The sequence below is a fragment of the Phyllostomus discolor genome, chromosome 6 (genome assembly GCF_004126475.2).
Source record: "Phyllostomus discolor isolate MPI-MPIP mPhyDis1 chromosome 6, mPhyDis1.pri.v3, whole genome shotgun sequence".
Classification (NCBI taxonomy): Eukaryota; Metazoa; Chordata; class Mammalia; order Chiroptera; family Phyllostomidae; genus Phyllostomus; species Phyllostomus discolor.
Genome location: NC_040908.2, coordinates 25,457,732 through 25,476,204, shown reverse-complemented (window position 1 = coordinate 25,476,204; position 18,473 = coordinate 25,457,732). Strand labels below are relative to the sequence as shown.

At 39.4% G+C, this 18,473-nt stretch overlaps 1 protein-coding gene across 2 annotated transcripts in view; it reads right to left on the bottom strand.

Moving 5' to 3' along the window:
• Positions 1-18,473, bottom strand: part of EML4 (EMAP like 4) — a 135,786-nt gene that overhangs the window by 4,465 nt on the left and 112,848 nt on the right. For both annotated transcript variants that reach the window (XM_028514374.2, XM_028514375.2), the window contains 7 exons: positions 17,821-17,946; positions 17,604-17,735; positions 16,865-16,932; positions 10,979-11,067; positions 9,389-9,486; positions 2,151-2,238; positions 1,541-1,639 (listed from right to left, as the gene is read on the bottom strand). In XM_028514374.2, the coding sequence (XP_028370175.1) occupies positions 1,541-1,639; positions 2,151-2,238; positions 9,389-9,486; positions 10,979-11,067; positions 16,865-16,932; positions 17,604-17,735; positions 17,821-17,946 (700 nt within the window). The remainder of the gene's footprint in view (positions 1-1,540; positions 1,640-2,150; positions 2,239-9,388; positions 9,487-10,978; positions 11,068-16,864; positions 16,933-17,603; positions 17,736-17,820; positions 17,947-18,473) is intronic.

Genomic DNA, 18,473 nt, shown 5'->3' with positions numbered 1-18,473 from the left:
TTCATTAAAATAACTAGATAAGTTATCAGCTATGGCCACTGCTTCAGTTTCACCCAGAATAATGAAACTGTTTATGGATAAGTCAGGGTTCTTTTGTTTTTAATTTCTTCCTAGCCCAGGAGCCTTCTCCATCTGTATAGCCGTTGTGTTCAGAACAAGTCCTACAGTGGGTTATTTTTCTAACGTGCACAGCATAAAGAAATGTTCTGATCTATACCTGGGCTGGAGGTGCAGCCCAGTTCATGCAGGGAAGAGGTATAACGGTCAAGGACAAGTACTGCTTTAGGCATCGGTGCCACATGCTCTTATAATGAGTCTACTTAGTGAGTATAACATCTCTTTCTAATTCTTGGCAAACAGGGCTTTATTATTTTAACTTTTCCATTTACCCTCTAACTTTTTCAGAAGGATACCTACAGATTAGATTAGGAAAGACTTAGAAAACTGTCACCAAAGGCAGATTTCATAGAAATGCTGAAAACCTCAGAATAGGAATGATCTCCCAATTTTATCTTTCAATAATGTCTATTAAAAATGTCTTTATATTTCAGCACCATTTCAGCAAATGGTGCCGGGACAACTGGACGGTTGCATGCAGAAGACTAACAATAAAAACTGCTGACGAGAATGTGGGGAAACCAAATCCTCCTACACTGCTGGTAGGGATGTACATGGTGCGGCTGCTTTGGGAAACAGTCTGGCAGTTCCTCAAAAGGTTAAACAGAGTTGCCATTTGACCTTGCGAATATTCCACTTCCAGGTATTCACCCAAGAGAAATGAAAACATGCTTACACGAAAACTTACCTTGTTCACAGCAGCACTGTTTATAAAAGCTAAACAGTGGAAACAACTCAAGTGTCCATTAGCTGCTGAATGGAAAGACAAAATGTGGTGTATCTATATATCGGGATATTATGTAGCCGTAAAATGAAGTCCTGATCCATGCTACCACATGGATGAACCTTGAAAACATGCTTATTGAAAGATGCCAGCCTCAGTGGGCCACATGCTACACCGTCCCATTTATATGAACCATCCAGAACAGACCAGTCATCGGAGGAAGAAACGAGACCGTGGTGGTTGCTGGGGGCGGAGGTGAGGGTGACTGCGGATGGGTGAGGGGTTTCTTGGTGGGGGGATGAAAACGCTCTAAAGTTGATGACAGAAGCACAGCTCTGAATATATACTCACACCACTGAACCATGCACTTGAGGTGAATTAAATGGTATGTGAATGGTATCTCAAAGCTGTTTTTAAAATGTCTTTACAAATTTTAAAGTTTCAATTTTACTTTGAGGAAAAAATGAAAAGGCAATCTGCTATTGTGTAAGTACCTTTTGTCTTTCATGTTTATTGGGGATCAAAAGAGTGGACTCTACAGAGAACAAACCTCATACTGGGGTTTAATTTCTCTGAATCTGGCATTAACAGTGATAACACTGAAGAACACACAGAGACTATGTCATTAAGGAATAGAAGTAGTTATTATATATAAAAACCCACAAACAACATTTTCCCATTGGGTGTTCATGTCCTTACCAAAGACTTGAAAGCCCAGTACACAGGTGTATGTCGTCCAGTCGATGTCCTTACACTCCGATCGATTCCTGATTAGTTTGCAGCCACTTGGAATGTCCCCTTTAAATTTAGAAACAGGAAGTATAATCATAGTGCTTGTGTATAAATGTACTGAATGTGCATCTTGATTCAAACTAGCCATGTTTACTTGTATTTATAATCCATACACTGAAAAACATTAATGCACATTTAAAAAGGAAGAGTGTTTCCTTTAACAGGGTTTATGGAACTACCCACCGAAGCCGTTCTATTTTCTGTAAGAAGCATAAATGCCCATCCATTATACTTTTTCCTGCCTCCAGGAAAAGCTGTTGAATACAAAACCATTCACAGCAGTATCAATCTCTGAGTTAATTTCTTATGACTACAGGTCTACACTTTTAAAAATTAACTCATTACTTTCTTGGAGAAATGAAGCAGGTTTGAGATTCTCATGCCTTAGCTCAGAGTAACACACACTTTGTCAGGTCAGAGGCCGACATGGTGCCCCGCACAATTCAGACTCCACACAGGCTGCTTACTGGTGCCCCTGGCAGACACATCTCAGCCATGTGTGGTCATTCATACTTACAGTACAGTATTTCGTAGTCTCCCGAGTTAGACATTATGTACTTGTTGTCTGGGGACCAGTCAAGGTGTGTGATATAGCTGGAATGTCCCTAGGAAACAACAGATGGATCAACTATTAGAAAGCATTTAGAGTTTTGTATAAATAGTTTAATAGTCAGCCAATACTGCGTTCTGAGCAGCCATTCATCTTGAGTCCCTAATGGGTAAGGGGCAGTATCACACCCCATACAACTGCAGGGCTCACTGCAGGTCTTTAGTCCTTTTCTGCTCCACCTGTTGTTACGTGAGGATGCCAGTGACACATGATGAGTTCAAACAGAACTTCAGAGCTAAAGAGGTCTCACCACAGTGGAAATGGGAAGCAGTGGAACTTGGGAGTATCCTGCTGGCCTCTCCACTTAGATACCAGCAATGAGCACCTACTATCTGTTAGAGACTTCCAAGAAAGAGAATCTTGTTTTAAACTTGTGCCTTAAAGGACATGCAACAGGTACCATACCTTCAGGCCGTATTTCAAATCACTGGTGTCAGTGTCTCTCTTAGAGCCACTTGATTTTTTAAAAAATATTTAACTTATTTTTAGGGAGAGAGGAAAGGAGGAAGAAAGAAAGGAAGAAATACCAATGTGTGGTTGCTTCTCACACCTGTTACTGGGGACCTGGCCTACAATCCAGGCATGCGCCCTGACTGGGAACTGAAACATCGACCCTTTGGTTCGCAGGCCAGTACTTAATCCACTGAGCCACACCAGCCAGGGCATGGAGTGACTTCATTTTTGAGAATGAAACATTGGTTCCAGGTTGTTCACAGAGTACAGTTATCCTGGGCTGCTTCTCGAGTAGCCAACGTACATTGCACAGGCTGAGGAACACGGCACACATACAAGGTCTGTCCAGAAGGTATCCAGCCATGTAATGTGAAGAGACATTTACGGAAGAAAACAAGAAACACTGTACACAGGACAATGACGTCTCAGTCCCCTTCAAAGTAGGCATCTTGCAACCTCACGCAGTTCTCCCAGTCACCAATAGCTGCCCCACTGTATTTTCCTCAATCTCATCAACGGTCTGAAATCTTTTTCCCTTTCAAAGGTGATTTTAGTTTTGGGAAATGCCAGAATTTGCAGGGCACTATATCTGGGCTGTAGGGAGGCTGAGTCACCTGGGTGATTTGGTGTTTCACAAAACCAACCAACCAACCAACAAAGCATGAGATATGACACATAAGGGGGTGCATTGTTGTGATGAAGCTGCCAATCACCAGCTGCCCATAGCTTCGGCCTTCTGAAGCATCTGACTAGTTTCTGTGGAGGAATGTTCAAGTTTAACACAAAATCTGACACAGATTCGTTGCTCTACTCGCTCAGTCATTTTGAATGTGATGACCACACAGTACACATGCTCACTCAATGATGTCTACTGCTCCCACTGACTAGCACAGTGAAATCATCATCGTTCATGCATATGCATTCCAGTCCACGCTCCTTGGCTGCCTGGTCACATCAGTGTTGCGTAAACCATTCTCATTATATGAACAATGGCTGGACTTTTTCTGGACAGACCTTGTACAACAATCATATGGAGGTTTTTTAGGAAAATTATCTCCAAAGAATATTCTACAAGAATCACTCAACATTGTACCGCAAAACAGCTGGATCCAATACAATCACCTGACTCCTTATTCCAACCTTTTGTGGAACACAAAACCATAAATTTACTTAAAACATGAGATATTTTTGTGATTACATGTCACAATGTATTTAATATGTGGCCCAAGATAACTCCTCTTCTTCCAGTTTGGTGCAGAGGTGCCAAAAGGTTGGACCCCTGCCTTAAAACACTCCTTAAACAGGAAGACAGTGATCTTTTTCTGCTTATACTTACTAATAGTATGGGAATGAAAAACTCCTAAATGCTGTATTTTGTTGGTGTCACATGTAAGCAGTTGATGATTTCCAACCATTTCAAATAAATCACACAGATCTTACTGGTTTACCAAAATTGACGGAGACTCAAAATCACTTTTTGTGTCCTACAGTCTGTGGTGAAACATTTAATTTCTAACATATTTTCTGAATTACTAGCTTTCTGTGCATGTGGTTTTCTTTTTTAAGTTAATAAATTCAAAATATTTTAGGTGTACTTTTTAATGGTTTATACAAAGTATTCCAATTATCCTATTACCCTTCTGAAGTCTTACAACCCCTCTGGAGCCATGACCTCCCCCACAGTACTGTAAGGCACACACCCACATTTACACATTTAAGTGACTTTAAATTAGATGAACTTGAGAACTGAAACTTTCTGAAGTAACTGGAAATTAGGTGGTGTGCTGGGAAACAGGTTGGCCATCACTTGGCTAGGCATACAGACCTACCAACTTAGTAAGAAATCAGTTTCCAGGCCAGAAAGACACACGTGGTCATTGGATATTTTCTAAATTCAGAAGGACGGGGTGCACACAAATCCTTTTCATAGTTCACATGAATTTGATGCCTGGCTCTGGTATACGTGGAAGCCATGCTTCTAAGATAAAGAAAACTTCTGCTATGAGAGGGAAGGATTTAACCAGATTAGTCACGGCAAGTATAGTTATCCAAAAAGCATTCATCATAATGTAGAAGTATATAAAATTATCTGCAATATCTGTGAAAGCCTTTAATAGCATTAGTTAGAATATCAAAAGCAATGTACATATACATAATATTCATGTAACTCACATCTGTTTTGGACACAACATATTTAGAAGGCAAGTCAATATAAAGTATTCTCAAAAGACTCTTGAGCCCTGGCTGGTGTGGCTTGGAGTGAGCGCCACCCTGCAAACCAAAAGGTCACTGGTTCAATTCCTAAGGGCACATGCCTGGGTTGCGGGCTAGGTCCCCAGTAGGGGGGATGCAAGAGGCAACCACACATGGATATTTCCCTCCCTTTCCCCTCCCTTCCCCTCTCTAAAAATAAACAGTATCTAAAAGAAAAGAGTCTTGAGTAGGAAAAGGAGCAAAGTCCTTGGGGAACTTGTCAGTTCATATTGTAAAGTGAAGTATTTTTTTCCCTGGTATGGAATACAGTATCTAAGCAAAAAAAGATGAAATGCAACTGCTGGGGGTCTATAATGCTACCTCTCCAGGCACCACCTCAGAGTGTCCTTGCCCCATGCAACCCACAGGCCAGGGAAGGTACATGCACAGCTTGAGGGAACATAGCCTCAGACATTACCCCAAGGCCAGAGACACAGTGGGAGCAAAACCTAGCATACCTCCTCAAAAAGAAATAGGAAAAGTATTCTAAGCTGGCACCTTCATTACTGCCACTGAGTAGGTGAATGGTGTAACTACAACAGTCACAAGTGATGAAGCCCCAAAAATACCACTATGGAAAAATCAGAAATATTTTAACTAAATCTGTCAACTGTATGGAGGATCATCTATGTCAATGGTTGCAACCCTGGCTGTTTATTAAAAATACCTGAGGAATTTTTTAAAAAGTATGAAAGCCAAGAGTTAGGGGTCTATTTTCCTCAGGAGGCATCCAGGTGTCCCCTCGCCCTCTCCAACAGTGTCGCCCTGCGGGAGTTTCTGCCAAGATGAAAATGGCATGTGCGCGCGCAGTTGAGTGCAGCAGCAACTGGCCATCTGTTGCTTCTGGGTGCTCAAAACAAGGCTGGTCCTCCAGGAAACTGGACTGTATTTAATTTCATAATCACAAGTTGTGGTTACTAGCTGTGATTTTAGATAACACGTAGAAAACAGTTCCTTCTTTCTCTACTGATTTCAAATACCTCTTTGATTACCTAGTAAATTCCCACATATGCAGAGCTCTGGATTTTCCTTTCTATTCCATTAGTTTGCCTGCCTAATCCCAGCCAACTGTGAGAGTTTTGTGGTATGCAGAAAATTTCAGATAAACTTCAAGATCATTTTATCAAGCTCATAAATATCATGTTGAAAACCTAAGAGCAAATGTATCAAATTTAGAGAATAATTTGCAGTGAACAGATGCTTCTATTGTCTTTTCATTGAGAAACGTCACATCTCTATATTCTTTAGTTCTTACTTCTCCTTTCAGCCATGTTTCACTTAAGCTTCCTGTGCTTTTTCTTGCTATGTTTATTTGCATGTTGTTCTTGCAAACAGGACTTGTTTTCCCACTGCAGTTTTGATGTGCTTTTGCTGGTTTGAGAGAAAGCTGATCTCTCAGCTTTATAGAGTTTAGACTGACCAGAGTTTAAAGCTGACCAGAGTTTAGACTGCTGTTGCCTATTTTAATTCACATTCCGTCCTCTGGTTAAGTGCCCAGCTAAGACTATATCCTAAACTCTTTTGCAGCTAGGGGTGGCAGAAGTCACTGGGTAGGGCTTCCAGGACAACCTGTAAGAACTTAGTAGGAGTGGTGCCTTGCCCCCTCTGCTCCATTCCTTTCTTCCTGGAACTGGGACATGATGACTGGAGTCCCAGCAGCATCTTATTGAGGATGATGGAGTAGAAAGAAGGAAGGATCCCGAGTCCCTGATTACTCTTTTTAAATGAGAATATAGCCCTCTTTTAAGTCACTGAACTGTTACAGTATTAGTGATTCCTATTGCCGTCTTGAAATACTGCATCAGTTCTATGGATTTTTTTTTTTTACAGATTTCTAGGTAGACAGTTGAAGTCTTTTTACTCTTCTTTTTGATATATATTTTCAATTGCCAAAATTTTACTGGCGCTTCTGGCCTATACTGACTTTGTAATGCTTTTGATTTTTAGTACATTGCTGCAACTCCGAAACACTGTATCTCCTAGGCTAAGATCTTTTGAGTAGCAGTATTAAAAGGCACACAGACATTTGAGTCAAACAGAAAGCCATTATGTTACAGTGAGGTACACAATAAAATAACCTTAGTTCTATTGCACACAGAATAGAACCTTTAGGTCAAGCTGACCAACTCAACTCCTTTCAGGGAAACACACAACTGTCCATAATTAGAAAATAATTTTGAACTTTCATAGACTTAGGTTAAATTCACATTAACAACACACCTAGGTACAACCCAGGGTTCATCTAGTTACTGAGAATACTACTAGTCCCATACCTATTAACATCTAACATTTACTGAGTACTTTCTATGTAGAGAGCATTAAGTTTAAGTACCTGACATACACTATCAACTCTAATCTCACAGCAACCTTGACTGAGAATGCCCACTTTAGTGGGGGTAAAGAAATTTAGGAGGCAGAGAGACATTAAATAACTGCTGAAATCACACAATTAAACACAGCATTTAAATCATGATTATTTTTCACTCATTTCTGTAACACTGAAGATGAGCAGAAAGCTATTTAAAAGTAGAATTAAAAAAAAAAGGAGTTTCTAAGTACATCAAAGACCTTTTCAGTACATTCTCAAAACAGTACAGGAAAGGAGGAGGTTAAGAACTTTACAACACTAAAAATCTGCACAACTCAGGAATCTTTGAGAAAACCAACCAGCAGTCTTTAAACTCTTTTTAGCTATAAAATCCTTCTGTCATGTTAAATGTCACTTGAGAAGTCCAATATGTAAAGGAAATAAAATCAGATCCATGCCAGCACCACCCCCAGCCCCGACCCCAATCCTAGGTTTGTAGGAGACAAAAAGAGCTTCTGAATTCAAAGCCTTAAAATGTTTTCTGTAGCAGCAGCTACAAAATCAAACTGCTTACACAGCGAATATGATACAAACATGAACCCACAAATCCTGTCATTTAGGCAAACCACTTTTACAAATATTTACTGAACACTAAGATGGAAGCTCTCATGGGAAATAAAAAATAAAAAAGGTCCTTCTAAATCATATGATCCAAAAAGAGGAAGAAACTGCCACCGCTGAGGCCAAGGAGGTCTGGAGTGTGTGCTGGAGGGAGACCTGGAGAACCCAAAGGCAGCGGGACAGCATGCCCTCGGGGCACATGCGGGAGTGCGAGGGCACAGACAGGCCACAGGAGGGGACGGGAAAGGCTGCTGTGGACCAACAGTACGTAGGGGTAACTCCATGCACTTCTCTTCTCCTCCATTCCTCAGCTGGCCCCATGAAGTCAGGCTCATGAAGAGCAACTTATTTCTTGGAAGATCACTGGGCCTCCTTCAAGAGATGGGCCAGGACCGGTCCTATACAGTAAACACACCTGAGGTGTTTGTGAGAAGGAATCATTTGCCACATAACAGCACAGTCTCAGCAGAAAGACCATGTCCACTCACTCTTCTTCATATACACCTTTTGAGGCAGGGACATGTGAGCACCATTTGTAAGCAGAAAATACTGAGCTGTGCTCTACTGTCTTATTTGGACTGCTTTTTTAGATAACAAGATTTACACTTTTCTGTGGAATTTGTGATTGCCATAGTGCTATTTAGAGATTAGGTCTTTGTTAAAACGTGGCTACTGGAACTTCTCTTAAGAGTTCCAAGTACAAACATGGTTTTCTGTTTTACTTCCATTATCTTCCAGTCCATGGTAGCTGCAGAAGTGCATTCAACACTTTACAAGATGTCCCTTTAATAATTAAGCTGCAACCAAACAGCTGGAGCTTGTCCCCATTCATGGCACCACTTTCTGTGGAAACGTCGAATGGGAAGATGGCAGGCACCCAAGCACATGGAGGCGCTTGCGCTGGTGGAAGGCGGCTGGCCAATCAGTGGTGTGCTTGAGGAGGGTGTCACAGGGCCCAGAACACAGCTCTAGTTAGCAGAGTACCTGCCATATGGGAAGTACCAGTGTTATCTCCAGAACTGAATCTAATGTTCACTGTAAAGTGATAACCTAGTCAATCTGAAATGGGCACAAATTAGAGAAAATATTTGTTAATTCTCTGAATTTAGACACGTATCTATATAAATTATTTTAGTGGCAGACAGGTGACACAAGAAATTGCAGGGTGTCAGGGTGGGCAGGAACAGGGGACATTAGGGTTAAAAGTGAGTTGCCCTTTCATTCCATATGCAAAACGTGTCAACCTAAGGGGTTCTGATGGCAATGGCTTAGGAAACCAGCCTAAAATTGGTCAGAGACAGATAAGTATTAAACTCCCGCCAAAGGCGAAAGCTTCCCATGGCATGCAGGGGACTGCATGTTCTGCTGTCAGGTAATATCAGTTTTCAGAGAGAGAGGCGAAAGTTTTAAAGCAGCTGAGGGACAGATACATCAATGTAAACATTTAACTCTCTTTTTAACAAATTAAATTTCCAACAGTTTCACAACTTAATTTTACTTCATTACTTACAGTGCACTTTCCATATCTGCTATATTTTCTTCCATTTTCCGAGACTACGTAGAGGTAAATAAAGTTGTCATGAGATCCTACAGCCAGGAAGGTGCCATCTAGAATGAAGCAGGAAAAAGTGTTGACTAGAGAAATACACTGATAGATTCATTTACTGTTATTTTACCATCAGTTTAACTGTCATTTGATGAACTAATCCTTCCATCACTAAGCACACTTGGAAAACAAACGGTCACTAGCCCAGTACATCATCCCTTCTTGGAGACGCTCCCAGGCTTTGGACTCCACACGTTCCAGCCTCGTGTCCTTCTGGTTAGCTACAACCTGGCCCCGGGGAAGTGAGCCTGCTTTGATGGGTCTAGGTCACAGTGCTCTTACTGCAAGCTGAGTGCACCACTGCTCGTTTCAGCTGAGCCCACCTCTCCATACGCAGGGTTGTCTTCTTGGAAGGGACCACATTCTCTTCTCTATGGTCTCCTCTCCTGTACTTGTTATGTAGCAGATGGTCGGTGAAGCCCAACTGATCCTTGGGTTTTAGTTGCTACATCTGCAGTAGTTACCTGTTACTACGGTGCTGAAAATAAGCCAATCCAAACCAGAGAACCTTTGCTGCTTCAAGTCTTGCCACTTATAGACTGCAGCAAATACTTTTCCTTCCTTTTTCAACTCAGAGAATAGCATTCAGTGCTTCCCTTAAAACAACTTAGAAGCAACCAAAAGGATCCCTTGGGACCCACACTGATCCAACAACTACTGGAATCTATTTTTGAACATAGGTGAATGTCATTATAATTCCAAGGGGAGAATGATATGAACCAAAACCATAATGAAGGGACAAGGAAATAGAATACTACAGAAACTTAACATTTGAATGAAGTACAAAGAGTTATTCAGCGGGCTGGGAACCAAAGTGTCCCAGGTTCGATTCCCAGCCAGGGTACATGCCTGGGTTGCAGGCCATAACCCCCAACAACCGCACATTGATGTTTCTCTCTCTTTCTCCCTCCCTTCCCTCTCTAAAAATAAATAAATAAAATCTTTAAAACAAAAAGAATTATTCAAAGCTAAACAAATGTATCAAATCCTTATGAGTTGCTGAGCATTTTAATCAACAAAACAATCATTACTATGTAACTGGTAACAATGCAACCCAATTTTAAAGAACTTGAAGGGCCTGTAAAATCTGTGTAATTTTAATATTACTATAATTTCTTTTATATTCTCTATATACAAAGAAAAGGTTGCTAAACAGATATAACATTCAGCCTAGCACCTATTCATAATCTAAGTATGTATACTTCAAAAAAAAAAAAAAAAAGAGAGAGGGAGTTGTGCACTGTTGTCTGCTTTCAACTGTACATATTGGTATTTGCCATAAATTTATGTTTGTTTAGTTATTTGCAATGTTGTTTAACTTCAGAAGATCTTTTGCAGTTTCCTGCAGCAGAATTTAATTTGACGTTGGGGGTAACATACTTAAGACTTAACAACTCTCGAGATTAGAGAAAAAGACGATGACTTTACTGGAAGTGGAAACACGCAGTTTCAGAGAAATGCTGTGAGTGCCAGGGTGGGGGCAAGTCTACCCACCTACTGAGTAGCGCATCACAGAGAGCTGTTCATTCCCGTCTGTGTGGATAGAGACAAGATCTCTGGTTTCTGCATCCAGAACAAACCACCTGTTGAGAAGTAAAAATGAAAAAGTATTCAGATACTAGCACTTATGGGGAAAAAATGGTTGCTGATCTTCTCTTTTTAATTTTTAAAAATTAAGAAATTTTATTAATGCCCTTAAGTATGACATGTTTCCCTCTTCTAATGAAGGATGAATTCATTTTGCAAAATGCTGCTAGATACAGTGTAAATATACCTATATGGGCCAGGCATGTTCTTAATTTCTATTTAGGTATTCACTGAATGCCTACAGGGTGCCTTTGCCTAGGCACAGTTTAAAAAGAGTAAGATGGCAGGATCAGTGTTCTTGAAGATTATACTAGAGTTGGGAAAATGCAGATGAGCCTATTAAAACAAAATAACCTTGTGGAGGTCGTGGTCAAAAAAATTACAGCATAGGTCGCATGTATCTGAGAGATGCATTTATTACTAGTATGTGATGAAACGCAAAAAAATAAGAAAATAACATCGCAAATCTGTATTACATTTATATAATACATGATTTTTAACTTATTTTTGTTACCATCTAGAAATTATTAAACAAAGAAATATAAAAACATAAAGAATAAATATTTTCATTTTCACATAATGGAAACATGGGTATCACTAAAAAATACACCCCCCCCCAAAAAAAAGTTTACTCGGCTCTGCAAAATGCTGGTAATGACCATTGCACATGATGCTGCTGTGCCCAAGGCGCACACACTCTTCACAGCACTGGCAGAGTTATTCTGGTAGCGACTCTTTTGGGATGCACAGCACTTAACACCTGTTTCTTTTTCTGCTTGTTGAGGGGACCACATCTATGGCTTAAACGTTATGGCTTAACATTAGTCACATACAAATGTGCAGCTAGTCATGACCATGAACCTATGTACCTGATATTATGTATCAATATTTAAGTACCAATCTTAGTAATGGTGACTATGTACAGGTGGGACAAAAGTAGGTTTACATTTGTTCGTATGGAAAATACAATAATAAATAATTATACAAGAATAAATTCTGTGTTTTGCATATAAATGTAAACTTATTTTTGCCCCACCCTGTATAGTAGAGGAACTCTCGTTAGGAAAATGAATGGTAGCAGACAAAGAAAAACCTTTAGGGAGCATCAGATGTAGGATGTGGGTTGAGCTGAACTCAGAGGGGAAGAAGTACAGCAGTTCAGGCAGGAGGAGCAAAGCTGCATAGCCATGGAGGTGGGAGGGAGCATGCACAGTTAAGTTCGAGGAGAAAAGCAGAGGGCCATTCATTTGTAACCAGCAGGGGGCACTCCACCTCTCTAATATTTCCAACATCTGCACATGGAAACTAAATTTGAGACAATTTTTCATTCACACTTATAGGAAAATTCAAAGTATAAAAGCCTCTTGAGAGGTAAACCAATGACTTAAATCCAACTACATAATACATGACTCTCATTAGACCTGTTTCCGAGAACACTAGAAGGAATGCATGACGTCTCAGAAGAGCATGGTGAGATGGGGACTAAAGACTGCATGAGGGACAGGAGGCAGGTTACAGGCAGTATGCGGAGCTGGTTGTAGGAGTGCAGGTCGGGGAACTGCCTGGCTCAGATCAGGCACTAAAAAGTATTTGTAAAATGAATAAATGAACTAAATATAAAGTAAGTCTTGAACATGACAAAACCCAAGTTTTAGCAAGAATTACTTGGTGGTAGTGCAGTGTGCTGGAAGAAATGGTTAGGGTGGAGAAAATGGAACAAGACTAAAAAAAATAAAATCACTACCTTAATCTCACAGGACAGGATAGGACAAGAGCAGCAAGTTTTGTTTTTAATTATTCACATGGGGAAATTCCACCAGTAAAATAAAAACACTGCAAATCTGCATTTATTATGCCAGTAACAGAAATCATAATGACAGTTCTTTTTAGTTTTGAAGCTAATTATATAACTAATATCTTGAAAGGGACAATTTCTTTTTCAGATTAAACGAAATACTGTTCAGGAGAGGAAAGTGCTTTCAAGGAAAAAAAAAACATGTTTAGTGATGTTATTTCATATGCCAGTATATTCAAGGCAGGAGATGAAAGACTAAAAGATCTCAGCTGTTACCTATCAATGAAATCCCTCTCTAAACACATTTGTGAATGAATTTTAGTAACTTGTGAACTATGAGTTGAAACCTCTAGGTAGCTAACCTAATTCATAAATTCTGTCTTCTATCCAGGTAACAGAAATAGCTTCTATTTGTGAATACTTGATTTAAAACCAGGAAACTGGCACTTTGAAACCTATGCTGTGTGTTCACTGAACATTTCCATTTCAAAAGGTATGTAAGAAACACACTTTATTGCAACTGGACAGTAGCCATTGATCAGATTTCTTCTGAGAACATATTTTGTTAATCAACTTTTATGGCTACCACTGTGATGCTCTTCTAAGCCATGCAATGCCAAAGCTGAGGTCAAGTGAACTGCCCTTTCAGATTAAGGGAACAAAATATTCCGACTCAGATTAAACAGATGTACCTAAGAATAATGAGATAGAGAAACACTCTCATCACATCAAATGTGGCAAGGATAGGTGGGACGTCAATTTTCAGGTGGAGAGGAGTAAGATAAAAAGTACAAAAGGGCTGGAGTGTATATAAATGACAACAATTTGACCATTCTGGCTGAAGTGATGAGGGAAAGATTTAAAAAATCTTTAATGGGTTTTAAAGGTCAGGATTTTTGGATTCTACTGTTGGGGTGTCAAGAAGACTTCAAAAATGTTTTTGTCCTGAATTCAGTTTCCTGAATTTGCTCAGTTCATTCCTCTTGCTTGATGTGAGTTCTTCGCTCTTCACTGCCTCTTCCAGATGCAAGAGTGCCATCAAGGCAGGACTGGTCCCTACTCCTGTGTGCAGCGTTCTCTGACAACTCAGGCTCACGGGAATTTCTCCGTGGGTCTCCCAGCACTGGTGTCTGTTTATTCAATCAAGTAATACTGAACTACTAATGCACCCTTATGTTTTTATGTACACACATAATCTACTTGGGGCAGGGACCGTGTCTCCTTTTATTTCTTGGTGCCACCTGATGTACCCAGATTAGTGCATTACAAGTTGCAGGAGAGCTCGACAAGCATCTGAAGAGGGACTCAGAACCGGAGTTGCAAGAAGGCAAAACTGAGAAGAATTCATGCCGACAGAGTTTAAAAACACTGTACACTCTGGGAAATGAGCTCAGGAGTACCCATGGACCAAGAAGCTTCAAATTACAGAGGGAAAAAGCTATTCTCTTTTTCTGGATCATGCACAACTGGACGTGTGTTGCTTTCTTTATACTTAAAATTTTTTTTCCCTTTGCCCTAAATGTCACTTTTTCCCCCAGGCTTCGGGTTAGTGGTAATAATCTGAATGGCTAAACTGAGGAAATTTCAGTTTTAAACATAATAGCCAGGTATTCACAGACCAGTGTAAAAAATGAAAATAAATGAGAAAGTTCTCCAAGAATCAACAGAATGTGATCAGATGTGAAAACGAACACAGGATCTATGCATACAATGAACTCCAATAACTACATGTCCTCCAGATGCTAAATAATCCCCATCTCCACACCAGACAGGACTGACCATCAGCACTTTTTATTTAGCTGTCAATCGCTCTCACTAATAAGATGTCTTCTACTCACAATTCCTGGTTTAACATTGCTTTAAGGCACTTAAATTAAGCAACTTCATTTTAAGCTTGTTAATGACTTGACAGCTACACAAATGTTAGAAAGTAGTTTCTGTGAGTTTAAACCAGATCAGTTTTTCCTTAAAATCAAGGGCTCTGTACATATGGTATATATTGTACACACACCCCTCCCCCAATCAAGTGGTGTATCTTTTTTTTAAGACTTTATTTATTTATTTTTAGACAGAGGGGAAGGGAGGGAGAAAGAGAGGGAGAGAAACATCAATGTGTAGTTGCCTCTTGCACACTACCCACTAGGGACCTGACCCGCAACCCAGGCATGTGCCCTCACTGGGAACTGAACCGGTGATCCTTTGCTTCACAGTCTGGCACTCAATCTACTGAGCCACATCAGCCAGGGCCAACTGGTGTATCTTAATGATTGAAATCCCTCTAGCCCTTACACTCCATTCAATGTATAACTCCTTCATATATATATGGTAAATGCTTTTAAAATGTCAGCCAGTGACTTAACCTTCCGAGATAAACATTTCTTACAATATTTCTAAGTATGCTAAAACCACCTTAAGCACATCTCAAAGAGTACTGGTGGAATAATGGAAATAGACAAGCTTTGGAATCACAGAGAACCTGAGTTCAAATCCAAATTCAGTTACAAGTGACTTGAAACTTTGTGGGTCTTGGTTTTCTGTCTGTGCAATGGAGAAACAAATAAATATTCTGTTGTCCTCTTGTGAAGATTTAAAGTAATATATAAAAAATTCAGTACAAGGTCTGTCATCAGATACTAGATAAATGGTAAGCAATTCTTACTTTTATTATTTCACTGAGTTTAGCATTTGGGATGTCTGTTCAGCTGCTCAAAAAATAGATCTGAAGTGAACTCCTTCATGGGTTTTCTGAAAACTAGTTCAATACAATAGCTCAGGCTGTTTCTCACATGCTCAACTAATTTTTTGAGTATAATAGTTTCTCATATGCTCGACTAATTTTTTGAGTATAATAGAAGATAATTTCCTACAAAGTGACCTTACACATACCTATTTAGTCCAAGTCTAAGTAATAATCTAGTATAGACATGTAATTGGAGAAATCTGAGATAGTAGAGCCATCTGCATTTGCAAGCTATCACCAATTACTCCCCAAGCAGCCTAATTCTATAATTCAATTATTTCAGAACCACTGAAATAGCATATCTAATTACATACTACCCACATTTCAAAGTTTTATCTTTACTTTAATGACCTGTTCTTCCATGATTCTGAAAGACTACAGCACTGTTTCTAAGAAGCAATTTTAATGTTTTGACTTTCCAAAGGTGTTAATTTGTATCCAAAGCCAACGGGAAAAAGTTGCTTAAAAAAAAAAAAAAAAAAAAAAAGAGAGAAAAGAAACAAAACCTCTAAATGACTAAGTTTAATTAGAGTCAAATAAACTGGCTGATTTGAAATATTTGTCATATAAACAAAAATATTTATAAGTGTGTTCACAATAGTTTCACCTCATTAAGAATCAGCATTCCACAGTTTCTATGGGTTTAACTTTTGGAAATTGACTTCATATTTTTCCTGACTCTTTAAAAAAGAAATTATTTGTGATGAGTTTATTAGCCAGAGACAATATAAATGACTAAAAAGTATACAGATCATAAATATATATATATTACTTAATAACCTTGGAAAGGTACTATATAAGGTCTGCAAAGACAAGTAGTTAATAACAATTCAGGAAATATACCTTCATTATCTACCCGTGTAGCATTCATAAAGACAGGATGACTAAAGTATAACATAAACAACTTCATGTTCAATCCTTCCCCACCACAGCTCTTAACATTTTCTAATTTAGTTATAATGTTTATTTTTATTCTGCCTCTATCCCTAACATACACTATAATGTGGGCTGCACAAGGGTAGAAATTTTTGTTTTGCACTCTGATGCAGCCTAAACACCTACAATAGTGTCTAAGAAAGAGCTCAATAAATAATTACTGATGACTGAATGAGTAAATGTAACAGGTAAGAGCAACAAGCGTATTAGTATGACATTTAAAAGATTAATTCCCCAGATCAGATTGACGACATTCCTACACAATGATTAAACATCCCACCACTTCAAATCACTCAACTCACATTTCCCTTAGAGACCCTACCTGCCTGAGTGCGTTCCTATGGCCACCACTGTGCCACTTGGATGAAAATCTGCACAGTGTCCTGGTTCCTAGAAGAGAGACAGACAGCTTGTTGGGGAGAACATGAGAAAGTCTCCCTAGATCTATGCGAATAGTGGCAAAAACGCATCTGAAAATAACTTGTTTCATAAAAACATGGAATTCTAATGAACTTCCTTAGAGCCACCTGGATATGAGAGGAAAAAGAATCTGAGAGCAGGAAGGGATATGCTGGCAGAGTGGTGAGGGGAAAGGACAACCAGCTTGTGGCTAGGCAGTGGGACAATCATAAGGATAACAACAAACATCTGTACAGTTCTTCAGTCTGCAAAGAATATGTTTATACCCTCTGGGCTATAAAAGGTGGGTATCTCAGTGGTGTAGGGAGAAAACACAGTAGGAGGCCAACTCGAAAAGAAGACAGAGTCTGTTAGTGAGCAGCACTTACTGAGTCCAACTGCAACACCACCAGAGGCCCAAACACTTCTGTAACAATGCTCCATAAATATCCCGAAATCTATGGAAACTGATGGAAACATTGAGCTTTTGTACCAGTTTGCTTCTTCCGGGTGGGTTCATGTTATACTTTGTGACCAAACACTCTCCTGTTTACTAAACACTTTGTTTTAACCAGTGCTGAGTCCTTTCTCTTTTGCTGCTCCCAACTGCTAGTCTGGGGAGTTTCCGTGGGGAGGGTACAATCACATTTTGCTTTACTCACATCCACGAGCCTGGTCCATTCCAGCCTGTGTTCTGCTGAGTTCCACATGCACACCTGTCTATCCTGAGCACATGTCAAGAGCAAATCTTTGAAGGGATGTGTGGCAAGACCCCAAAGCTCATCTGTATGACCCTGAAGATAAAATATACCTATTGTTATACGAAACAAAGAATATCGCAAAAAATACTCAGTTAATGGTTAAAATCACACAGTTTACCTGGACTTCTATTTGGAAGCCATCGTTAAATGTTCCCCGTAAAATAAAGTTTCGTGATGTGCCTACTAAAAATTGATCTGCCTTTCCTTCTGCTACAGCTCTGATTGTTCCATACTGATCAGGAACCTAAAAAAAAAATTGTAATGTCACCACCATACACATACTAACATGCACTAATTACTACCTGAAGGCTATATTTACAGCTGAAAGCAATTAGGGACAGAATTCCAAATTTCAAAGTAACATGGTAATCTTATGCTAATAACTTGTTCAATTACATTTTATTACACAGAAGTTATAATGTATTAACAGACTTTGCTTCAGTTCATTTTAATTTATATTTTATATGATTTTAAGCTTTCATGGTTAGGAGGGGAGGACAAGAAATTGGATTACATGAAGAGTGAAGTCTGGTTTTGTTACTTACTAGTTATATCATTTTGGGTAGGTCACTGAGCCTAAGACAAATTTCTTTACATGAAATATGGGGATAGTGAGTACAAGCCCCACCTACTCATAACTATTGTAAGATCAAAATATAAGTGCAGTGCATTTGAGATTTCTTTGTAAACTAAAAAGCAATATATTGTAAAGTGTTGACTCCTTTGGGAGATCAATCTCATTTAATCCACTACATGGTACACTCTCAGTGA